Source organism: Lepidochelys kempii, chromosome 7 (assembly GCF_965140285.1).
Source record: "Lepidochelys kempii isolate rLepKem1 chromosome 7, rLepKem1.hap1, whole genome shotgun sequence".
Classification (NCBI taxonomy): domain Eukaryota; kingdom Metazoa; phylum Chordata; order Testudines; family Cheloniidae; genus Lepidochelys; species Lepidochelys kempii.
Genome location: NC_136386.1, coordinates 84,439,969 through 84,465,627, shown reverse-complemented (window position 1 = coordinate 84,465,627; position 25,659 = coordinate 84,439,969). Strand labels below are relative to the sequence as shown.

The window sequence follows — 25,659 nt, the reverse complement described above, 5'->3', positions numbered from 1 at the left end:
ATTTATTTGAGCATAAGGTTTCTGTCCCTTGCCTCACCAATACTACCATTATGGATAAGAAATGTCATTTGCTAACTTTTGGAGTTTGCATTTAAAAGGATCCCTTGCGTTACATTTCTCTTTCACACAAACGTGGCCAAACGCCAGTATCGGTTTTGCCCGTGAATTCCCTTGTAAATATTGTCATTATTTTTTAAAGTCCTTGTGGTGATACAGAGAGCAGTGACACGTTGGGTCAGGTGGCCTTTTCCTAATCTTAGACATCTTGTGTTGTGGTAGGAAACTGGATAGCTACATGGACAGGGAATTAGTAACTTTTAAGTTATTTCAAATCTGATAGGGAGGTAGTCACAGGAAGTTATCATTTAATGGCCTCTCTGGGTTAAGCTGATAGTCCCATTCTATTAGTGGGCAAATGTCAACATCAGAAGATGATTCTAACAAATGACTTTCTTGTCATTTTTATCTGTTACTGCCAAAAGTATGCTCGATTCTTGTCTAGATGTGAAGAAGACAAAGTCCCTGTCCCAGGCCCCAGTTCAGCAAGGCATGTTAACACATGCATACAGAGTAATTCCATTCAATTCAATGGGATTTATGCTAAAAATTATGCATGTTCTTAAGTACTTTGCTATATCAGTACTCCAAAGAAGTAGACATGAGAAGGATTAAGGGCCTGATCCAAAGCCCTTGGAATGCCTTCCATTGATTTGACTGGGCTTTGCATCAGGCCCTAAATGAGCCTGGAGTCTTTAATTAGCGTCTCATCCCTTAAGATGATTGTTCCTCAGAAGCATTGAGGCCTGTTGGCGTGGGGGAGCTTCCACTGCTGTTGATTTTACTTCTGTCCTGTCGGTGGGTGGATGTCTCCAGCAGCAATGTGACTCCAGCACCCACCACTCAACGCTAACGTCATCTAGAAAAGTTAAAACAATGGAGTCATTCGATTATCTTGGTTTGTAGTGACAATTGTAGCTGAAATGCCTGCCTTATTTGAACTGGTCTCTTAAAGGGGAAAGGTCCTACGTCCTATTACTAATCCCTTCAGCCAAACATTTCACCATTTTGGTTCATTTAAGAAAACATTTGTGCATCTTTGCACATCTTGATTTTATTAGGAAGTGGGAGTACCAAAGTACTGCAGAGAAGCAAGCTGTACCTTTGGTATGCACAGTCTTTCTAATAATAATAATAATAATAATAATTAATAATATTTTGTTACTTCTGTTACACCTTTCCTCTGAGGAGCTGAGTGCTTCCAACATGCCTGAAACCAGAAAGTCAAGATCTACAGATCAGAGAGGACCACAGGAGAGTTCACAGTTTTCCATGCTTAAACCAAACCTTGAATTTGAAATTTGACCAATGCTAAACATGATGTAACACCAAGTGTAATATGGCATTTTACTCTGACAGCAGCTTTATGGGATAATTTTAAACCCATGTATGCAGTGATTTTGGATTGTATTTTGTGCACATTATTATTGTATGTCTGGTTATACTCACTAGCTTCTTTATAAATGTCTTTGTCACAGAAGAGCCTTGCCTTGGGGACAAGTCCATATTCTGTCAGATGGAAGTTCTGGCTCGCTACTGCTCCATCCCTGGCTACAACAAACTCTGTTGTGAGTCCTGTGGCAAAAAGGCCTCCACCACCAGCATGCCGCCCAGTGTAGACCAAAGTGCTTCAGAGACTGAAAGTCATGAGGGTGCTTTCTTTCCCAGCCCAGTCACACCACTGCCCTTTCATCCCACTGCCCGGCACCGCCCACATAGGATACAAAGCACAGCTGCCAAAGAGACAGATGCATCCCAAGCTGCTCACGTCCAGCTGTCCAGCACAGAAGGTTCAGCTTCCCATGGAACCTCTTGGGCTAATGCTGCGACCCAGTCTCGGGGCACTCCAGTCGATGATACTTCAAAAGTTGACACCTCAAGACCACTACCTCCTAGCCGGCAGGCTGCAGCAGGGCAGAGTTCTGGGGAACTCTGGGGCAGAACTGCCTTTCAGTGGTTCTCTCCAGCCTTGAACAAACCTGCCGGTGCACACAGCGAAAGTGATTCCTCTGTCCCCTCCCAGGGCATAGCACGACGGAGAAGGCATAATACTGGAACCAAGCAGCTGGGGAACAGTCTCAGGATCTCCTCCCCTGTTGTGACATGAAGTATTTTCCCAAAGTCTCTCTTGTCGACGGTTTACATGGGCAGAGCAGCTGAGTTTCCGAGCCACTTTCGGAAACAGATGAGACACAGAATTAAAAACCGAACGGAAGGCTACCGAAAAAATGGATTCATTTTTATGACTTTTCGGCAGTGGCACTTTTTCATTCTTTATTGGAATAATGAAAAAAGATCAGATCAAAGGAAGAAACAAAAGGAAGAAACAGCACAGGCCACTGGGTTGCAAATGAACCCCAAGCAGTGGCTGAGCCTGCATGGTTTGTGCAGCCCACCCCTGGTTACCTCAGAGAGTGGCTTGAATCAATCGGGCATTTCCTTCCAAGGTGCTACAAAGAGATTTTTCGAGCAATAAAACAAAAGGCAACAGAAAGGACCTTTTGACCCTCAGCTCAGTCCTCACTCACCTGCTGCTGTTATCCATGTGGCAAGGATCACAGTGGACTCTGAAATCCTGTTGGAAATGGTGCTGCAAATAGATTTTCTATTCTTAACCTCAGTGAAGAGCAGAGCAGGGGGCAAGGGAACAGCAGGCCAGATGGACTTGTACTCCATACATGTGGATAGGGAGACCCAGTTTCAAAAGCAGGGTCAGGGGAGGGGCTGTCAGCATCCTGACCCAGCTGGCAGAGGGATGGTACATGGCAGGGGTGTTTGGCTTCTTTGGGAGGGGGTGTGGTGGTCCTTGGACTGCACTTCGCTCACAACCTGTCTCCAGCTGCGTAGGGTGTCCTTTCAAGGTGGGCAGCCTGTGTTTGTGTCTGGAGGCCCTACGTAGTGAGGCAATGGCAAGGTCAGTCACCAGAGAAGGAGGCAGAAGTGGGGGAAGGAGGGTGGCGTTAACCACAGAGAAAATGAGGGAATTCAGTACATAAATATGTTGCAGATTCCTGTGTTTGTGACAGAAGTGTGTTGCCTGAAGGTCCTGAGGAGAGCAGCCCCTGCGTAGAACAGTTTGGTTAGCGACGTGTGGCTCCCACAATGCACTTCTCTTCATTTGAAATTTTGGCTGTGGGGGCGTGTGCTTGTCCTTTAAAACTGTTCTATAAGGTGCTGTTTTGATTCCTGCTGAGACCCCATGAGTGGGGAGGGTCCCAGAGCCCAGGTTCCAGCCTGAACACAAACATCTACACTGCAGTTAAACAGCCCTGTGGCCTGAGCCCTGTGAGCCCAAGTCAGCTGACACGGGCCAGCCACTGGTGTTCAATTGCAGTGTGGACATACCCATCTAGTCTGACTCTGTTCGTGCTCCCACTGAAGTCAATGGCAAAACTTCCACGAGCAGGATTGAGCCCAGTCAAGCAAGGTGCTGAACATCTCCTGAGAGGGCTGACTTCAGTGGGAGTTGAGAGCTCTCAGAAGATTGCAGCTGGCGTTCAGTGCTTTGCAGGAGCCAGGCCTAATCTGGACAAGATGGACACAAATAAGACAAGACAACAGTTCGGGCAAAGGCGGGTGAGGGACGATTGCAAATGAGAATAAGGTAGGCAAAATTGCTGGAATAGTAGGTGGGTTTGAAAGCGAGGCCATGCTTGGCAGACGGATGTTGAGACATTAGTCCAGCTGCAAATGCGTTCTCAAAAATACATTTTTCTGAAATTTGTGCTTACTGTGGGCTTACTTTTGCTCCCACGGAAATCAGTGACAAAATTCCCTGCTGTCTTCAGTGGGAGCAGGATTGTGCCCCTGTAGTTGTCACTAGTGCAGGAAAGAACGTGGGTCAGCTGATCTGCAGTATGCCCTCAGACTGTAGACTGCAAGCCTCATGGAGTGTTCACAGCTCAGTAAGCGTCAGATCCGCCTCGTGTGAAGGGCTGGTCCAGACCTCCTCTTGACTTGGCTGCTGAGGAAGTCCAGCCCTTTGTAGGAGATGCCCAGCATCCAGAAGGTGTGGGGCCTAGATAATCTTCCTCTTGTGTCAGAGACCAGGACGCTCACTTGCCTCAAAAGGATGCTGTAAAGAGAAAAATATTGTTACCCCTTTTTGACCCGAGCAGCTAGTCAAATTTCAGGGCCATGGGGATGTTCCAGCTGGAAGTAACAATTGATGGAGTCTGCTATTTTCTTTGCTGCAATCTTGTTTATTTACAAGGAATGTGCAAAGCCCTGTTTCTCTGATCGCAGGAGGAATCAAGAGCAAAGGGACATTTCCTTAGCTTACTGCCCCAAGCCTCTTTAGCCAACAGCCCAAAAGCTTTTTCTCACTAGCTTTGTCCAGGATCACACTGTGCTCACGGGCTGTTGCTTGGCTTTCTTGATTTTTGCGTGCCTCTCTCTCTGTTCTTGTCTGTCTTTAGTTTCTGTGTGTTCTCCCTCTCTCCCCCAACTTAACCCCTCCACCTACACAATCCAAAACTCCTGAGTGGGCTCTGTTTGGCCTTGTTTTAAGTGTGGTTCCTTAAATGTCTCACAGCAATTTTAAGTGGAGGTCACATTCATATGTCAGTTGCATTGAGGTTTTAACTCAGCCCATAACAAGGTGTAATCCAGTCCATACGCATATATTGTTGGTTAGTGCTTTTAAGGCTTTAATTTTAAATGATATGTTTGCAAGAAGAAGAGCTCTATAATATGAATGAAGTGTACATACACCAAAGTGACAAAAGGGGTAGAAATGCTCAAAAAAACAATAATTTGTTAAACTAATGAAATCCTTTGGGGCCTTTTGGAAGGAATGGGGAGTAGTGAAAAATGGTTTGTTCTTTCTTTACTGCCTCTTACATTTTTATGTTTTTTACCTTCTGCATTGGAAGGCTTGCTGTGACATTTTAACCAACGGCAAAAAATGCTGAGTGTCTGGGTTGGTAGTGACTCTCTGCACCCTCACAGGTGGCTGACAAGATGGGTAGGGAACTCTCTCTCTGAATCTGAGACAGGGGAGGGATAGCTGGGCTGCCCACGTGTTTTGGGCCTGAGGTGAGGTCACTGGCAGGCTCGGAACTCAGAGTCCCAGCTATATGCTTCTGAAGGCTACATTAAGTATTTAAAGGCCAGTGTAGTGCGGGAGACTTAGCCCAAGAAAAGGAAGCCATGGACAGAGTGTCTAGTTGGTACACTGTGCATGCTGTATCAATAATACCGGCCTGGTCTGTTGCAGCTGGTTAGTTTCTGTTGTAAGGAATTTGAAGCTATTGGAGATCAGATCAATCAGTCCCTGAATGCAAACTGCTTGTGACCCGCTGTCCCTCAGAGACACTTTATACTGGTGTATAAAATGGGTTTAGTGAAAGCAGAAACCTGATTGGTTTACAAAGGTTCATTTAATTCAGGGAGCTAGTGCAATTTCATGTCAGACCATCGCAGACCCCTTACCAAAATGTAAGAAACAAGCATTCTTAAAACAAACAACACATGTAAGGAAATGTAGTAACAGGATGTCTGTGATAGAGGCATGCAGGTTTCTGGAACCATCATGGACCCTTTCATAGGTTTGCTGCAAACCTTGGGCCTAATTCTGGCAAGAGCTTCACCAATGTAAATCTGGAGTAACCTCACTGATTTTAATGGAGTCACTCCAGATTTACATTGGTGTAACAGATCAGAATCTGGCCCTTAGATAACTTCTTACTGCAAACTGCACACAACATTAGTGGCTTGTCCCTCTGAAATATCATTATGAACTCTTTAAGGAAGTGCTTGAGTGTCAGTGTTTATTTATTATGCCAGAGATAATGCTTCATTTTGTGTGTTGTTTACTCTTTAAAGAGCATTCTTTTCTAAGACTTTCACCTGAAGCTTACAGCTCCCACCAAGGTACATTACCTAGATGGCAACACCCACTAGGACGAATGGGTTAGAAAATACCGCATCATGCTCCACAATTACTGTCTGTAGCCAGTGGTCATCCCTGATCAGTATTGTGAGCAGGTTTGAGTGCCAGAATGCCAGCAGCTCCACTGCAGCCCCAGCCTCTGGAGAGTTTGGGGTGGGGTAGGAACCGTTCTCCATCTCATCAACAACTACTCCCAGTGTACCAGCATGGCTAAGATCTGGAAACCTGTCACATGTGGAGTCAAACTGAGAGCCCTGACATCAGGGGTGGGTGTGACACATTATATAAACATAGCACATAATTAATATAAATTATGCACTAAAACGTAGTACATAATTGTGATGACTCACTGCATCAGCTCCAAAATCACAACGTGAACTAGTAACTTGTAGGCCACATCTGTTATGACATTTACTTTGAATCCACAGGGAAAAGCTAAGAGGAGGGAACTGTTCCCTGCTGGAGATGGTAACATGCATCTCTCCTGCTAGTTTTGTGGCCTGTGGCAACTCAATACAGTGTTGGGATTAAGATGAACATAGGCGGTTTTTCAGCTTTTTCCCCGTGAAGCAAAACTTTTCCCTCAAGCAGGTTCAACACGTTTGCTCTTTGCCTCTCACAAAACCTGTTTACTTCAAGCATTAAAAAATGATTGCTAACCATCATTGCTTGGGATGTCTCCAGAAAGCAGCACACGTGCAGGCCCTTGCACTCCACACACAACAGCTGTCCCAGGCATTGTATGAGTTCTGTATTGCAGCATCTAGGAGCAAGTCTTTATCTCAGGACTGGCTGAATAAGCACTGTCTATAGTAGTTTGTCCCTACTGTGAGCAGGAAGCTATAGGCTTAGCAGCTACACCAGTACACGGATTCCTGCCGCCTATGTTCCACAGTGCAGTATGTCAGATTTGGAAATTACCCCAAAGCCCTCACTCCCTGCAACATGACTGAGTGCTGTAGGATGGTGCTTCAAGAATCCTGGAACCCACTGGTACAACAATGGTTGTAAGATTGTGTGTGGATGTACCAAGAGAGTTCTGCAAAAGTATTAATGTTGCATGGACAAGCAACACAACAAACCAGTTGATGTGATTGATGTGCCTAAAATGGTTTTCTTGCGTAGTGTAGACAGATCTATAGTGAGTTGGGCATTTGTTTGATGTTGGTGAGGTCCTAATACATACTTGGTTTGCAAACCCAGAGAAAACACTAGTCACCACCAGAGCTGGGCACAACAGTGAGACTCAAATTTATGTGAAGTAGGTGCAGTTTAAGGTCTTGCACAGGGATGTACCAGTGTCACAACAGCTAATGATACTATGTGTATGGGGCAAGTCACATCACCAATCTCTCCATCCCACAGCAGTGAAGATTTGTCTCCCCGACCTCTGCCACTCCCACCCACAAGAAGATTGTATGTTGCAGCTGATACCTAACCGGGTGAGTGGAGCTGGGACTTGGGATAGTTTCCTATCTCCTCCTGGGCCGATGAACACGTCAAATCATTCCTGTGATGTAACCTTGTCCAGTGTTACGATGTGTAAAGTTTTGTACATATAAGATTCAGAGCTTTTTAATATTTATTAATTTTGTTGTTGGTGGGGTTTTTTTGAAACTCTTAATGTAAAAAATCCAGTCATTGCCCTCACCCTTTTCTGTTGGTTTATTTTTGAGGGCAGTGGGGGAAATATACCATGTGAATAATGCAACCTGTGTGTGATTATTGAGAAGTGGGTTGAGCAGTAGCAGGGGTCCTGGGCAGTAGTCCCAGATTGTAGCTCCCTGTGTGTTATGCAAGAGGGAAGGAATGGGCAGGAAGTAGATTTCATTCTGGGTTCAGGAAGAATGATATGGGGAGGAGGGTTATAAAAGTGACTCCACTGCCTTGCACCTGTTTAAAGTGAGTATGCAGTACTGCTGAGTCTGGATTAGTGGAGTGTAACATCCAAAGAATGAGCTTTGTCCATATTTCTATCATTAGGGGACTGTGTTCAATAACCCTTTCCTCACCTCCAGTCCACCTCTCTGGCTGGGGTATAAATCAGAAGCACTATCAGTTAATTCAGGCTTTAAGGAGAACAGTATTTCATTTCTTTATTTAACTTCAACAAAACCCACACACACACTCCTGGCTGTGTCCCATGAAATCTTAGAGACATTTTGGCAATGTTTCTATTCAGTAAATGAGAGTGACCCAAGAAACACACAAACACACACACTTATAAATTAGCAAGCACACTGAAATGGCTGCAATAACTACATTTCATAAAAACCAGATGAGCCTGCTTGGTTCATGCAGTCTGACCCACTATTACAGTGTTTGGTTTTAATTATGTTTCATAGTTTCTGTGCAGTGAGACATGCGGCCATCTGTTCGGTGAGCAAAATGGGGATGGATTCATTCAAACAAACATCCCATTTCTAAGAAGGCCATGCTAGTTAAAGGGCCAGAAAAATGGCTCCCAGTGGTTTTAAGATTCTAATTTGGAGCAGTTAGTATGGTTTATCCTAGTTATAAATGTGTAGCAATGCAACCACTGGGAAATCCCATCTCATGGACAGATCATGACCTCTATTCACAGATTAGAATGTCACTGGAATCCAAGTGTATTTGTAACTCACTGCAATTCTATCTCTCTTCTCTGTACAGTTTAATTGCCAGGGCTCTGCCTTGATGGACAAAAAGTGTCTTACCTCATTCAACTTGGCTTAACATGATTGGAGAGCCCCATCAAGACCTAGGCTCGAATGTTTGAAGCCATGTTACCTGGCCCTGTTTTAACCTTGACTACATCCTTGGCTACTGCACAGCCTGCTAACATGGCTTCAAATGTGTTAGCTTAATAAGACTGGAAAGTTCCGTCAAGACACAGGCTAACGTGTTTGAAAAACACACCCTTTTTGCCAATCAAGACAGGGCCTAGGGCTCTGGGGATTGAAGCTTCCCTCTTAATATCTGGTACTATCAAATTAGAGAAAAATAAAAATGAGTTTCGACTTTCTAAAGAAAAGGTGACTGACCAGTTCAAGCCAAAGACCAGCACCCAAGTGTTTCAGTGTCAGATGAAACTGGCAACAGACTAAAGCAGAGAAACTCTGCTTCATAAACGTCGAACAGAAGTTAATATGAAAAAGTATAAAATATCTTGTAGGTCCTGTGGTAGGAGCTGACTTACCACTAGAGGGAGCCAGACACCATATTACTGTTCTAGTACAGGAAGGGGTGAGCTCACAGTTAGGGGTAATCCTTAGGCTCTGGAGGCAAGTGCCTTGTCATTTGGGCAGAATGTAGTGCAAGGGAGCACAGATTATTTCAGTGACATCCCCACACTTCCGGACACAGCCCAACAGCCCCTAACTGAGCTCCTGTTAGTGTTACAAGCTACCCGGATCGCAACTTGTATGTTGCTGGCTGCTGGGGACACTGCCCAGTCCAGCTCTGGACAGAAAAGTGGTGGAGAAAGACGTAAGTAGAGAGAAGCCCAAACCATCCCTATAGGCCCTAGCCCTACAATGCAGCCCATGCGCTGCAGCTGCACACCCTCCAAGCTTTGGGGTGTTTCACGCCAGGATGAGAATTTTGCTTTTCAGCCGATCTCCAGTTATAATGCCGCCTTGGCTGTAGCAGCGTTTAAGTAAACATGAAAGGCACAGGCCTAGCCCTTGTTTCCTGCAGCCTCCTTCTCCCTTTATGGCAGCCTTGTGCTGTGAGAGAGTCCGTCCTCCCAGAAGCTTAGGGGTGTGCTGTGGTGGAAAGGTGCCGGCGTAGGTGTCTGATAAAGTCCACTTGAGACTGAGGTATGACACGGTTGATAATGGACTTGGGGATCCATCCCTTAAAAAAAACAAAACATCTTTAAATAAACAGGGCTGAAGATTTCAGTGCAACGAATTTGCCAGCCTCAGCTCAGTTTTGGAGAGAGTGGCTGGAGTGACTCCATCCATGTAGGTGCAAATTCTGGAGTCTGGCAGCCTGGAGTCTCTTCTGGGGAATGTCCCCAGAGTGGGGGATATGTGGATTAGAGGGAGGGGGACACTTTGCAGGTACAGACTGGCTGTGTCAGCTTTGTACACCCACTGCAGTAGTCCTGGGGTCAGGGGTCATACTAGGTTGGACTAGAGGAGACAAGGACAGAGACCTGAGGTTATCCTAAGGCCTGGCAATTCGAGCTAATCTGAACAATGGAGGTGTAAGATGCCTCCTCTCAGTTCCTGTCCCAGTGTCAGCACAGGGGTGAATCCTGCCCACACGGCACAACTCGGGCAAAAAAATAAAAATTCTGCACACAATATGTTAAAATTCTGCAAAACACTGGAGGCTCCAGCATGGCATTGGGGAGCACAGGCCACTGGCTGCACAGAGGTGGGAGATCAGGAGATCACTGTGCAGCTCCTTCCCCCTCTCTCCCCCCGGGGAAACGTACTCAGCAATGAGATTACACCTGACCCTGACACAGTGCAAGGACCAGGCCTGCCCCAGAAACACCCCTGCCTCTGCCCTCTCCGTGCCAGGTGCACCAGGTGTGTGCTGGCAGGCAGGCTCAGCAAGGTAGGATCCAAGTGTGGAGGAGCTTAGTGTGGGGGGATCCAGGTGTGGGTTGAGAGAGTTCTGTGTGGGAGAAGCTGGGTGTGGACAGCTCAGTGGGGGATCTGGGTGCAGGGTGGATCTGGATGCACAGGGGCTTGTTGCGGGGTTCTGAGTGCAATGATAATGGGACTCTGCAGGGGGGTCTGGGTGAAGGTGTTTGGGGCTCAGCGGTGGGGTTATGTGGGGGGGGAATAGAGCTCAGCAGGGGGGCCTGGGCGGGGGGGACTCAGTGAGGGGGTCGAGATGCTGGGGGAGTGGGGCTCAGTGGGGTGGGGAAATTCAGGTGTAGCAGGTTGGGGCTCAGGAAGGTGGGGATCTGGGTATGAGTGGCTGATTGGGGAGGTGCGGGGGGAGTGGGGCTCTGGGTGCAGGGGGGTGAAGCTCTGGGTGCAGGAGGGTCTGGCTATAAGGGGGTCTGGATGCACAGAGATTGGGCGGATGTGGGAGCAGCTCCCTGTACAGTGAGCCCCTGGCCCCCTGCACCTAAGGAGTGATGGGTGCAGGAAGCATGGTCGGGGGTGGGGAGTTTGCAGAGCTTCCTACAGCTGTGGGAGGGTCTGACCCAGCCCCGGATGCCATACAGGGGAAGAACAAGTCCTGTCCTCCCCAGCCTAGCTGGGACAAGCAGCTGAGCCCAGTGCAGAGTAGGAGCCACCAGCTGGGTCTTCCTCAGTCCCACTCTGTGCTCCACAGTGATTTACCTCTCCGCTGGCTGCCCTGGGCACCTGAAACATACTGCTGGGGAAGGTTGCAAGACTGCTCTTGTGGCTTCCCTTTGGTTCCCTGTCAGAAAGTCATTTTTCTGTGGGGAAGCAAAGAAATCTGCAGGGAACATACATTTTGCACATGTGCAGTGGTGCAGAATTCCCCCAGGAGTACTGTGTCAGCTTGCACTGTGCATTCCTTCCCTGAAGCAAAGGAAAAGAGCATGCACCCATCCTGGGGGCTCCTGAGAGTATATACAGCTTGGCTAGCTACCAGTATTAATGTGATGACAAACCATGCTAAGGAGCGCAAAGTCAGTGCCTGGCTATTATTTTACAGCAATCCATTCCCCAGCTCCCAGAAAGGATCATTGCCTTTCAGTCCTCCTTATACTGCACGTCTCCCTCCCACAGGTGGCATGTGGCGACTTGTGGCAATAGCAAAGTGGTCATATATCCTAGCAAGGCAGCATGAACTTGCCTTGAGGTCCATGCTCAGGAGCCAGGTGAAGCGAGTCTGACATTGGTCACCTTCCAATGGTTGCAGAACAATGCAGCTCAACCCAGACTCAGCCCTGGCAGTTGGGGGAGAAAAAGGAATTTAGCTTCTTTCTGAAGGGAGACCAACTGAACCTTCTGACTTGGACACTAAAGTAGCTCTAGCCATCTCAGGTTTGGATTAACACATCTGCTTACATTGAAACCTGCTTACAAGCTCTCCATGACATCCCTTCTTACTGGACTGAGCCAATTGTGCATTAATTAAATACAAATAGATTAAAAGTACATGTATTGAGGTCTGATAATAATGCCATGGATGGGTAGTTCTTCCTGGGGAAAGAAGTTTGACTAGCCATTGAACTGTACAGGTATCAGCTCTCATCTTAATAGGCATCACCTCACTAGTCACATTTCATTTTAGATTCCTAGGCCCAGTCCTTCCATGACCTCTGTGCAGGCAGACCCCTGCAGCTAATGTGTCGCTGCGTGGCCACATGGGAATGCCTGTACAGATGTTATTGTAGGGTCAGGCCCATACTTTGTAAGTGGATTTAAAGCTCATGAAAATAATGGAGTATACCAGCGATGTAGGCTAGAAACCAGGTAGAGCACTCTATACAGCCCATCTAATGCACCTAAGGCCTAATCTGCATCAGACCCTACCGTTCCAGTCCTGCCCCTTCTACCAAGATAACACATTCCTGAGCTGAACCTTATTCTGTTTCAGATCTCCTGATTAGAGATGAATACTGGTGTCTATCTGTGCACTGGGTTTGTGATGGGCCCAAAAGAGGGCTGGGATCTTCACTTGTAACGGTGCCTTGTTAAAAATAAAATTTAAAAGCTCAATTATTTAATGCCTTACCTGCCTTGCAGTTGCTAGGTGCTAACTGTTCAGAAGAGTGGTTTCTGTGTGGCCCTAGATGTGTGTTGTGCTGAACATATTTGTATTCCACCGAAATTGTGTATTCGTGATCTCTCTCTCACACACACACACACACACACACCCCTATAGGGAAGATGTACCTCTTGAGTGCACAACACACATGCTAAAATAATGCATGCACAGATTCCTGTTAACATTCAGAGCCTTCACCTGACTTGCCCCTTTTGCACGGGCATGAACTCGGAGTGGGTTGCAGTGCCAACCAGATACACAGTTGTCTCCTTCTTCCAGCAGTGCCGTACACTGACAAAGTCCCTTTGGCCAATGAGGTTTCCAGGGCGCTGAGCAGTGATCTCATGAGTCAACAGGGTGTCCTTCCCAATTCTTTGAAGGATCTTTAGCAAGGACACAAACCAAAGAACTGAATAGAAACTATTGGGTGGGAAACTGTAACAACCAAACAGTCTGGAAAACCTGGTCCCCTTCCAAACAAGCATAGGGGGTGACAACAGTCCATGAACCAACTGGCCATTTTGTTCCCTTAAAGGCACTAATGGTTTTGCAAAACAAATGCCTGTTCTCCTTGCTAGCACCTTTCCACAGCTGTGGAAACCCACCTTTAAATGTATTCTTGGTACGTCTTTGAGTAGTAGAGGTGGAATGTTCTAACCATCCCTCCCCATCTTTTTCCAAAGCTGCTATGATCAAGGCATATCTACAGGAGCAAAGGCTGGACTTCATGCCCCATTTAGAACCTTGTTCCTTCCTTGAATATATAGGCTTAATGCATGATTGGGAAAGTATCAACCTGTACCAAGACTTGGCAGGGTTGGGGTTAACCCTATCTTCCTCAGCAGAGGAAAGATCACAGCTGCAAGCGCTAAGTGCAGGGACTGGCAGGGTGGGAGAGCTTGACCAGCTGCGGATAATTAAATAATCCTCCCAGTACAGTATGAGGGGGATTTGCCCCTAGGAACTTGGGTTAACCAATATTAGGAGTGATAAGCTGTAAGAAGTAGTTAGTCCTGTTGACCTAAGAAGAAATGTTATTAGCTAGCAATAGTTTATGGGTTAGGTACTTCTCTAATACGATTACTTCCTTTAAAGGGGTGGGGAGTGTTTCTAATACTAGTGTGGAAGCTAAGCTGAAAGAGACAGAATGTACTGATTAGAAAATACCGTGTGACTCCACTAGCCTGTGTAGAAGCTAGCCAGGGATGTGCCCTGCGGTATAATGCAGCAGAGGTAATGTTGATCTCTGACTAGCAAGTTACTAAACTCAGGAGAGCAGGAATTAGAGGCCAAATCAAAACAAACTAGAGAGACTTAATTCTAAGATGCAATGCACTCAAAATCTACTCCCAGTGCTGTGCCCCCCACTGCAGTGCAGCAGCATTACTAGCAGGCTTGGGTCCTGAGAAGAACAGAACATTTCTGGGAAAACACCCCAGGGTAGGAATGGTCAGATCTGCAGTCTGTTAGCCAATGGGAAAAGGCTGTTTCTGCTCTGACTAGTTATTTCTTTTACTTCTGATTAGGTACTTGACCTCCTATTAAGAACCCAACCCTCTATTGTGCTTGGGGTGGGGAGAGGAGGTGTGTTTCTCTATTTTATTGTTGAAGACCCTTTCAAAGAACTTTGTACAATCAGTTTAATTATCCAAGTGGCTGTCAGCATTCCAATAGGTTTCCGCTGTACATCTCTGACTTGTGAACTTTGTGATTTACATGGACTTCATTAAATGACTCAGCACATACATTCATTTCACTCAGTTAATTAGCATTATCTGTGCATTAGTTAATGGTCACTTTACTTGATGGTCTTATAAAGAAACTCTGCACACTGATGTCTGCATGGGGGCATAAAGGCAGCAGCTTGTTTCTGTATAAAAATTAAACTCTTCCAGTTTACTGTTTGCTGTGACCCTGTGCAAATATCTAACAGCTGATCAAACAATGAGAGGATGACAGCCCTGTTCTGAGTTCCATCTTTGGTCTCCTGGACCAGTCACTAATATATTTGACAATGATCAATATAAGTTTCCTACAATCAAGGTGCCCAAGGAAATTGTTTTACTTCCTCTTTCTTGATGAATATAGTATCCAAAACAAAAAGCCCTCCCGCGCTCTCACTCTCAAGTAAATCTTAAAATATATGCTAGTGTATCAGAACTCCATGCCCCACTTTAACACCTGCTCTTTTACTGCATTTAGTTTGAGGTCCATGTTCTCAGCAAGGTGCAATAGTTGTATGTAATAGGCTCTACCTCTTCTAAATAGCCTGAGTCCTTCTGTGCAATGTTGTCTGGGATTATATCCTGCACTTTCAGGGAATGGCATTGACATTCAATACAGTTCTCTCTTCTAAGATCCTATATAGGTTCCTGTGAGCCTAGGTCTAGCCCGTAGGTGGAGACTCTTATCACAAGTATATTCTATTGGATCTCCACTATCAGTATTGGCTGATTGTGAATTTTTAAGTAAGGTCTGAAGAGTTTGGTTTTGACCTACAAAGCCCTAAATGGCTTAGGTCCTACCTATCGGAGAGACCACCTCTTTCCCTGTGACATACTGTCACAGCGGAGATCAGCAGAGGAGCTGGAGCTGAAGCCCCACTGGCATATACAATACACAAAGGGACTGCTGGCAGGGTATTCTTGACAATGGCCCCATGGCATTAGAATTCACCCTTCCCCTTGGCCTGAAATAACCCCAGCCTGCTGACCTTCAGGCCATGCTGCAAAGTTCAGCTCTTTATCCAGGCACTGGAAATGGAGGGGAGTGTGGGTGGGAAGCGGTCATAAATGGGGAATTACTTAGCGGGAAGAGGGGATTTGAGCTCCTGAGTTGCCTGGTTTGCTGCTGGAGGGTTATGCTGAAGGACACTGCTGCACTTTAGCTATATTTGGGTGTTTATTTTGGCTGTGGTTTTTTTTCAAGTTCTGTCAAGGGTCCTGAGAGCATTTATATAAATGTAAATAAATAACTGCAGGAGGCTTTGGGAGAGATTTGTGAGCAGGCAAAGCAGTAGCAGACGAGAAACTGGAGGCTGTAGAATCCCCAGACCCATCTCTCCATTTACCTTTACTCGACTAAGGGTAGGATTCCACTCAGGCATTTGCTCCAGCTTCTCAAACAGTTCATAGTATAGCTGGTCCACTGGAACGCCCAGCACCGCCTCCATTCGGAAGACTTTGCCAAGCCTAGGAAGAACTGTACTCAGCACCAACTCTCCTTTTCCCTGGGATGAAAGAACACATGGCAGGGTAATCCTAATCACAATGATGTAGGTGTGCTAGAATCAGGACCCAGGCCTATATCAGTTAGCCTGCCCGCACTCCCTGCCAGGTCATGCACAGATTGGCACTGACTCATTCACTGACATAATGGACCTTTCTAATAAATGATTTTGGTCCTTTTTCATCACCATTTGTTTTATAGATGAAAGTCATTATCTTTAAATCATGTCACTACTATTTATTTATAAAATATTCACCACCAGAGGTACATTCTGTGCTTGCTGTTTCCTTTCTAGCTAAAGGAAACTATCCTTCTAAAGGTCTTAATATATAAGCACATAAATAACAAAAACCAGAACACAGACATGAGTTGGTGTCTGTTAATTTTGTAGCATAAACATTCTGAACTTTCTCGGGGACTATGATTGACTGACTTCCCCTCAAAGCCTTTTCATCTTGTCTATTTGTTTAATGTATTCGTGCGTGTGCTTAGCCAATTGTCTGTTAGAAGTTGCACCTGTTTCCTTTTACATTGACCATAATGTAGAATAGTTTCCTGTAAGCCCTCCTGTTATCTACCTGCTTTTCTGTATCTTCACTCATACCATATGCCCTGGCAGTCACCCTCTCTCTCTCTCACACACACACAGCCCTCTAGCCTCTCAAACTAATTCACCCATAGTCCTTTCCATGCACAGGCAGGTGGAAATGTGATAGACATTTTGCCGTTGCTGTTTTGACACTGGCCCTTTAATCTTGAAAGGGGCTCTATGGGGGAGGGCATTGCTAGAGATCGTTATTAACAATAATAAGAGGAAGTGATAAATTCCATCTAGCCCTTCCGTATCCCCCAAGATTTTCTCAGCATGAAACTTTTTTGGACTACTAGAGTAACAAAGGCAACAAGTGCAAAGACTGTACCTGGTAGGTTTCTGTCTGCCAGCCATCTTGCCTTTGCAGTATCCCTAAAGCTCCACGCAGGGTGGCTTCTCCTTGATTCACATAGGAAAGCTCCATGTTTGAAAACCAGCTGGAGTTAACATCAGAGCCATGTTCTTGATCCACAGCTACAGGAGCAAGCGCAAAGTACTTGTTCATATATGTTCAAAAGCCTCCCTACTTTGCCTATATACTCTGGCCTTTGATAAGGATACACAATAGATCTGCTGTTTTATGAGTTGTGTGTGGAATTACAGTGTGCACTGATGGGCCTCTCAGCTCAGGCCCAACCCTATAAGAAGATAGATCTGAATCGTCTCTGACTTTGGAGAAGTCCAGACCTGAACATCTTTGCTTGGGGGGCCCTCTCCAATATAACGTACAGAGCAACATCCCATTGCCAGCTAGCCATTTAAGTCAGTTTTCCCATTGTTGATGTCAGAAGGCTATGAGTCATGGTCATGACATCGCAACTGCAGAATAAAATATCTTTAAAGTAGAAAACCATTTAAACAGGTGACTTTTTAAGCAATAGCATTAATATCCAAATAAACTATCACCAATATGCTGATTGGCCCAAACACTTGAGGTAGCATCATTGCACCACACTATAACAAAATTTTCCTGAAATCAAGCCACATATATAAAACAAAATGAAAAGCCTTGTCTACAACAGCCTCACTTGGACAACGGCTCTCAAAAGCCCAGTGTTGACATATAGGCACCTGCATCTACATCAGTTTTTACCATTATACGAAACTGTTTTTAAGTGCGATGTATAAAAACATCTTCAGTGACCATGGTTGTATTGGTCAATAGAGATGGGGCACAACTGGATAAAATCAAAACCATTTGCAGGAGGCACTTACTAGCTATGAGCTGACTTGCTGAAAAGTATTTTTTAAAAATTGCACTTAAAACTAGTTCCCACCAGTAATGTGATAGAAACTGAATGCAGATGGGAACTATTTAGTAGTGTTCCATATACCACATTGCCTCTCCAATGAATGGTTCAAAAGAACAGGACAGGTAGTTCCCATCTGCAAATCTTTGGGTAATTATTAGATGGGCCTAAAAACACTGTTTAGATATTACAAAACACTGTTGACTGGACTCAACCTTTGCTACAAGTCTTTTTGGATTTCATTTTGTGACGAGTTCATTTGGTCTCTCTTACAAGTCTCAGGATGAATATACCATTGGTTAGACAAAAGTCTGGCCGCTAGCCAATACTGAGATGGTTATGAATTATTCAAGGTATTGAGACCTCTCATATGGTGAGAATAACATTAATTCTGTGTTCTCTGCAGTATAGCACTATCTCTGGTTATAGATCAGTCACATTCAGGGCAGTCTTAATACACATCCATCCATCCAGGGGTTTGCAGGAAGCACATACAGGCTGTGCCAGCTGCAGGAGGAACCACCTATGGGAGATTTCTTAGGACATGCAACATTCAAGCATCTGTGATAAACAGAACTCTTACCAGGGTCCTCCCACATTATCCTCTGAATATAATCAGGAACTGTAGAAGACAGGCAGTGAGATCCTTTTGACATGAGTCCTCTTATGTCATGCCCAATAGCTGAGAGAGCCATTCTCTTCAAACCTACAGGGGGACAAACATAGACAGCTGCTAAAATGTATCATATTCAGTAAGGGGGCACATTGGCCTGGAGATTGGGGCAAAGGTCTGAGAGCAAAGAGAATACTAATTAGATTCACTCGCTCACTGGATGACCGTGGATGGCTTTTGGGCAAGGCATTTCACTGCCTTACGCATTAGTTTGTTTTAGTTGGAAAATAAAATTAAAGAAACCTCTTGCCTCATAACAGGTGGTTTTTCCAGCCATGGTAGAGTAGCAATCAACTGTCTGGAGAGGGAAGAATCTGGTGAACTGCCAGAAAATTGCCTGGAACTGTAGAGATGACCAAAAAGTTTCAAATTTTTTCAGTAAAAAAGGCATCTTTACCTGGCAGAAAAGTGGTGAGTTTCAAAATTTTTCATGCAAACAGGGATAAAGTTTACAGGAAAATTTTCATGAGAAATGTTCCGATTTTTCAATCCGATCTAGCAGGACTCCTCTCAGTAAGGTGTGTGTTGGCCTCATGAACTGTCAAAGCCAACTTTGTGATGATGGCCCAAAATAAGGAGCATGAACCAAATATTCAGAGAGGAAACTTCAAATGCTGTGGGATTGCTTCCATCAGGGTAAATGGTCTTTTTATAACATCAGTATTCATTATACTTTTAGTTTAATGTAAACAGTTTTCAATAATAAAGGTAAGGGGACATCAAATTTGTGTGGAATGCAGGTAATTTGGGGATTAAAATGAGTATCATCCCACAAAATGAGGGACACTTAAGCAGTATGGTGAAAATTTCTAATGACATCACACTGCTGGTAGCTTGCAGAAAAGAATCAGATGTACAGAGGTATAGAATTTAAGGCCATTAAGATAATCTAATCTTGCCTCCTGAATAACACAGGCCTTAGAAACTCGTCCAGTAATTCCTGCATCAAGTCCGTGACTTCCATTTGACCTTGGGTGTCAAAAACATTCCAGTGGAGGAATGAGGGGAGTTTGCCTTTTTCAGTTTTCTCTAACATTTTCCTGTCTAAAACATAAATTAATGAAAGCCACAGTTAAAATGTTGAGCACAGTACATTTTTTTAATCCCAGGATGTTGCATCATATTTCACTGAGCTGCTGCACATCATTGTAGCCCTGTCTCACTGCAGTTCTGCACCTCTGTGATAAATCAGTAATATCTGCTTCAAAACACACCCTCCCCCTGCATCCTACTGTAATACACTGCACTTGACTGCAGCAAAAAGGATCCCTGTATCATAGAACAGGGTCTCTCTGCAGAACAGTGCAGCAAGAAACACTATGTTGGGGGAAATCTGATTCATGGGCATCACAATGAATTGTTCCCTGGCATCAATAATCTGGTTTGGAAGGATTTGATTTTTGATGATAAATTTCAGTGGATGCCAATGTTTATTTCCAGATATTTCTAAGTTGATATTTTTGCACTAGCAGGAACTACTGTTCCTCTCCAAGATACTAATAATGTTGTTTATTCTGAATATAATAAATTCAGGAACCAAGTCATAATTTTTGACCATGAGAATATGTAATGATTTGTTGTTAGGTCTGCTAGCAAAGAAGGTACCTGTTGTCTACCAGTGCAACGTATCCTATGGTTCAGATCCTCAGCTGATATAAATGGTCTCAGGATTTGGTTCCATGTGTTTTCAACTTTCCCTCCCTATATATGTTGATTATTAATGATCCCATTTTTATGCTATTTTTTTTGCATAAAGGGAAAGAACAATTAGCAGCATTTACAGATTAAAATCTGACCCTTCCTAAACATGATATAGCAAAATAGGAATATATGCACCATATACATGTCAGCTTGTTTATAAATGTGTCTGTCTGATTATATGTCTATATAAATATATACATATATATTTTATCTATAGAGTGGTGACTGATGCTATTTTCTGTGCGACTGAGAGCGTCCACTGTATAGGACATAGCGATTTATTGTGGTTGTCCTGTAGAATCACACCAGTTATTCAGAGGACAACACTTTTCTATGGTTGACACTACATGGAGGAATATATTTACAGTATATTGTATGCTCTGCTTTATAGACCAAGGAGAGTTCTGCTTACCAGTCATCTTTCGGAGGTGCTCATGTGAGATCCCACAGCACAGTTTGAAAGTTGCTGACAACATGGTGTGGAGGTGTCTGCTGCCTCTTGTATTCAGTGTAAAAGCTGACAATGGCACTAAATCATGCCTTTATAGTGATTTTGAAGGACAACACCTGATGATATGGACCATGCTTCTAGAAAGCAGCTGGGAATGAGGAGCATCCAAGGACAAGGCAACCAGAGGGAGGGGCTGGAGAGAGGCACCCACAGTAATGAGAAATCACTGCTTTTGTTTGTTTCAGCATTTTACAGTCAGCACTTTCCCTTGGTTTTGGGCAGTCAGACTCATTACTGACAGGTTTCAGCGTAACAGCCGTGTTACTTAGTGTACTAAGGAGTACTTGTGGCACCTTAGAAACTAACCAATTTATTTGAGCATAAGCTTTCGTGAGCTACAGCTCACTTCATCGGATGCATACTGTAGAAAGTGTAGAAGATCTTATTATATACACGCAAAGCATGAAAAAATACCTCCTCCCACCCTACTCTCCTGCTGGTAATAGCTTATGTAAAGTGATCACTCGCCTTACAATGTGTATGATAATCAAGGTGGGCCATTTCCAGCACAAATCCAGGGTTTAACAAGAACGTCTGGGGGGAGGAGGTAGGAAAAAACAAGGGAATAGGCTACCTTGCATAATGACTAAGCCACTCCCAGTCTCTATTCAAGCCTAAGTTAATTGTATCCAATTTGCAAATGAATTCCAATTCAGCAGTTTCTCGCTGGAGTCTGGATTTGAAGTTTTTTTGTTGTAAAATAGCGACTTTCATGTCTGTAATCGCGTGACCAGAGAGATTGAAGTGTTCTCCGACTGGTTTATGAATGTTATAATTCTTGACATCTGATTTGTGTCCATTTACTCTTTTACGTAGAGACTGTCCAGTTTGACCAATGTACATGGCAGAGGGGCATTGCTGGCACATGATGGCATATATCACATTGGTGGATGTGCAGGTGAACGAGCCTCTGATAGTGTGGCTGATGTTATTAGGCCCTGTGATAGTGTCCCCTGAATAGATATGTGGGCACAGGTGGCAACGGGCTTTGTTGCAAGGATAGGTTCCTGGGTTAGTGGTTCTGTTGTGTGGTATGTGGTTGCTGGTGAGTATTTGCTTCAGGTTGGGGGGCTGTCTGTAGGCAAGGACTGGCCTGTCTCCCAAGTTTTGTGAAAGCGTTGGGTCATCCTTCAGGATAGGTTGTAGATCCTTAATAATGCGTTGGAGGGGTTTTAGTTGGGGGCTGAAGGTGACGGCTAGTGGCGTTCTGTTATTTTCTTTGTTAGGCCTGTCCTGTAGTAGGTGACTTCTGGGAACTCTTCTGGCTCTATCAATCTGTTTCTTCACTTCCGCAGGTGGGTATTGTAGTTGTAAGAATGCTTGATAGAGATCTTGTAGGTGTCTGTCTCTGTCTGAGGGGTTGGAGCAAATGCAGTTGTATCGCAGAGCTTGGCTGTAGACGATGGATCGTGTGGTGTGGTCAGGGTGAAAGCTGGAGGCATGTAGGTAGGAATAGCGGTCAGTAGGTTTCCGGTATAGGGTGGTGTTTATGTGACCATCGTTTATTAGCACTGTAGTGTCCAGGAAGTGGATCTCTTGTGTGGACTGGACCAGGCTGAGGTTGTTGGTGGGATGGAAATTGTTGAAGTCATGGTGGAATTCCTCAAGGGCTTCTTTTCCATGGGTCCAGATGATGAAGATGTCATCAATATAGCGCAAGTAGAGTAGGGGCGTTAGGGGACTAGAGCTGAGGAAGTGTTGTTCTAAATCAGCCATAAAAATGTTGGCATACTGTGGAGCCATGCGGGTACCCATAGCAGTGCCGCTGATCTGAAGGTATACATTGTCCCCAAATGTAAAATAGTTATGGGTAAGGACAAAGTCACAAAGTTCAGCAACCAGGTTAGCCGTGACATTATCAGGGATAGTGTTCTTGACGGCTTGTAGTCCATCTTTGTGTGGAATGTTGGTGTAGAGGGCTTCTACATCCATAGTGGCCAGGATGGTGTTATCAGGAAGATCACCGATGGATTGTAGTTTCCTCAGGAAGTCAGTGGTGTCTCGAAGGTAGCTGGGAGTGCTGGTAGCGTAGGGCCTGAGGAGGGAGTCTACATAGCCAGACAATCCTGCTGTCAGGGTGCCAATGCCTGAGATGATCGGGTGCCCAGGATTTCCAGGTTTATGGATCTCGGGTAGTAGATAGAATATCCCAGGTCAGGGTTCCAGGAGTGTGTCTGTGCAGATTTGATCTTGTGCTTTTTCAGGGAGTTTCTTGAGCAAATGCTGTAGTTGCTTTTGGTAACTCTCAGTGGGATCAGAGGGTAATGCCTTGTAGAAAGTGGTGTTGGAGAGCTGCCGAGCAGCCTCTTGTTCATATTCCGACCTATTCATGATGACAACAGCACCTCCTTTGTTAGCCTTTTTGATTATGATGTCAGAGTTGTTTCTGAGGCTGTGGATTGCATTGTGTTCTGCACGGCTGAGGTTATGGGACAATTGATGCTGCTTTTCCACAATTTCAGCCCATGCACGTCGGTGGAAGCACTCTATGTAGAAGTCCAGTCTGCTGTTTCGACCTTCAGGAGGAGTCCACCTAGAGTCCTTCTTTTTGTTGTGTTGGTAGGGAGGTCTCTGTGGATTAGTATGTTGTTCAGAGGTATGTTGGAAATATTCCTTGAGTCGGAGATGTCGAAAATAGGATTCCAGGTCACCACAGAACTGTAACATGTTCGTGGGGGTGGAGGGGCAGAAGGAGAGGCCGCGAGATAGGACAGCTGCTTCTGCTGGGCTGAGAGTATAGTTGGATAGGTTAACAATATTGCTGGGTGGGTTGAGGGAACCATTGCTGTAGTCTCTTGTGGCATGTAGTAGTTTAGAAAGTTTAGTGTCCTTTTTCTTTTGTAGAGAAGCAAAGTCCAAGCATATCGATCAGTTACTAAGCCTTTTCTGGAACCTCCTGGTACTTTTTTCTCTCTCCAAACAAACTGCAACATACTGTGCTGAGCAAGTATTCTGAGGTTAGACATCCCAGATTAAAATCTGTGTTAATCACCCACATGCACCATTTCAGCTACTTGTGAACACCTACTTGATTTTTACCCTGTTAAGGCAGCTTCCCCTCTATCCACATCACCCTGAAGGCCACTACAGCAAACACCCGTGAGCTATGTTAACTTGTAGGTATCCACTGAAGATTATGATGAAGGTTTCTGTGCACAAACTATAATAGACTTGTATGGTTTTGGCTCTAAACGGGATGTGAATGGAGTTCAAGGCCTGTAATTTTCTGTAGTGTACACTGTAAGCTTCTTGCTGCTCTGGTTAAAATGGGAAATATGCACCCTTTGAACCCTTCCAACCATGGCAGAAAAACAGTGGATATAATTGGTTTGTTAGGAAGATCAGTAATGTGATATGAATACTTTCACTAAAAATGCTGATCTGACTTGCCAAATGGTGGTCATTTGACTGTTCTCTGTTACCATTTGATTCCTGTTTGGTGCCCTTTGTGAAGTGAGATAGCGAACTCTATTCAGTTCCCAGAAACAGCTACTTGTCTGAAACCCCCCCCCCCATTATTACAGGTGACACCTAGTTGTCACACTGGTTAGCAGACTCAGACAGGTCAAGAATGACCTATGACGAGCTCAGAGGTAGGAGCTTGCACTTTGCACTTGCTTCCCATTATGGACCTCAGTATTCAGGCCTGGCACCTTTTGCCAGTATTAATAAATTCACTCTTGAAAGAGTAACAATAATAAAGAGAGATCAAGCTCTCTAAGATCTAAACTCTGCCGTGGGTTGAGCTGGGCTAGTTGGCTTCTTATAGTGCATTTTAACTCCTTGCTACAGAGGACTTGGTGATTCAGTGACTGCCTCTCTGTCTTCTTGTTTGCCATAGTGAACCCACCGGGAACTTGTGGTACCACATGGTGAGGACAACAAATATAAGCCTTCACTGCAGGTGTACAAAGTCATTCCTGTATAAAGTTTGACCCTGGGGTAACAGGATAATTTAGCTCTGTAATTCTGCAATCCTCGGTATCAGAAAAATGTCAAAAATTGGAGGTAATTCAGAGAAGTGGGGAGAAAATGTAAGGGGCATGAGGTTTTGATATATAAAGAAAGAACTAAAGCTGTATAGCTTAACCAAAGAGTCTACGTGTATCTAAAGGGTGTCACACGGAAGAGGGAAAGGTCTGGAAGAAACAATCCTGCATTAATATGTGTGTGTGGTGAGGGTAATAAGTCTTACTCATCTCTAATTTCTATGGTCTCATAATTATACTGCTCTGCTTGTATTGCTGAAAGTGTATATTTCATCATAATGTTGCTCTCACCTGCCCTTTTCTGTCTTTCTCAGGCAGCTCTATCTCACCAGGTCTCCGACTCACCCAGTCTCCTTTCCCCTAAGCCTTGGTGCATTCTTTTAAGCCCAGTTGGGGTCACCCTGAGACAGAGTATCTGGGAGAGAAACTGCACTGGAGGATGGAGACAAGTTCATATGCTCCAATACTGAGCCACTGGGGGCAAACATAATGTAACATAAAAAAATAAAGGCCTCTGTTATTTCACTGCTCCTAGTTCATCTGCTCTCCAAAGTACTGAAGTGGCACTTCAAAGCCAAGTATGCAAAGTAACTAAAAAAAAAAGTCTAAATGAAGGAGGTATAAAGTAAAGCTCTTGGTTCATCAAGTCAGGTGAATGTCAAATTCCCAAGGGGGATGGAGAGGTTCAGAGGACACCATCAAAAGACCTTCTCATCTTTTTTCATTTGTTTTTTTCTTCATCAATACTAACAACACTTCTAAATGCTCAAAACTGAAGTGTCTCCCCTCCATTGCCATCAGCTGTACCAGTTTGTTGGTGTGTTTGTGGTTTCCATCACTCATTATGAGGTCTTAATTGTTCATACACTGGTTTGTTATTGTAGGGTTGTCCATGGTTGTTTGATTACATTGGTTTATTTTTATTGCACCGTATCACCTTTCAGCCCTCTATCGCCTATCCCCCGACTTAATCCTTAGGGTTTCTGTATGCCATTCCCATGACTCTGACCAGGTATTCTAGGCAGGTACTGAGTGTTGCTGTGATATGTAACCTATTATTTAAATCAGCTTC

At 44.6% G+C, this 25,659-nt stretch overlaps 2 protein-coding genes across 2 annotated transcripts in view; one reads left to right on the top strand and one right to left on the bottom strand.

Annotated features, from left to right (window-relative positions):
- ADAMTS14 (ADAM metallopeptidase with thrombospondin type 1 motif 14) overlaps nt 1-2,164 on the top strand; it is a 98,853-nt gene extending 96,689 nt beyond the window's left edge. The window contains exon 22 of the mRNA XM_073354774.2: nt 1,536-2,164. Within this exon, the coding sequence (XP_073210875.2) occupies nt 1,536-2,164 (629 nt within the window). The remainder of the gene's footprint in view (nt 1-1,535) is intronic.
- Nucleotides 2,165-9,685: 7,521 nt separating this feature from the next.
- LOC140915342 (steroidogenic acute regulatory protein, mitochondrial) lies at nt 9,686-20,563 on the bottom strand. Its single transcript, XM_073354926.2, has 7 exons — nt 20,500-20,563; nt 18,297-18,419; nt 16,792-16,937; nt 15,714-15,872; nt 12,842-13,026; nt 11,726-11,819; nt 9,686-9,787 (listed from the first exon to the last, which is right to left on the bottom strand). Exons 1-7 carry the CDS (start codon nt 20,561-20,563, stop codon nt 9,686-9,688), a joined length of 873 nt encoding a protein of 290 aa, XP_073211027.2.
- Nucleotides 20,564-25,659: the final 5,096 nt, after the last annotated feature.

What these genes read in the sequence shown, in the direction of transcription:
- LOC140915342 (XM_073354926.2), bottom strand. Translation starts at nt 20,563, where the DNA reads ATGTTGTCAGCAACTTTCAAACTGTGCTGTGGGATCTCACATGAGCAC. An exon ending in GATAATGTGGGAGGACCCTG is followed by an intron (nt 16,938 to 18,296) that starts GTAAGAGTTCTG and finishes TTGCTCCTGTAG; the next exon opens with CTGTGGATCAAGAACATGGC. An exon ending in CTACCCTTAGTCGAGTAAAG is followed by an intron (nt 13,027 to 15,713) that starts GTAAATGGAGAG and finishes TCCTTGCTAAAG; the next exon opens with ATCCTTCAAAGAATTGGGAA.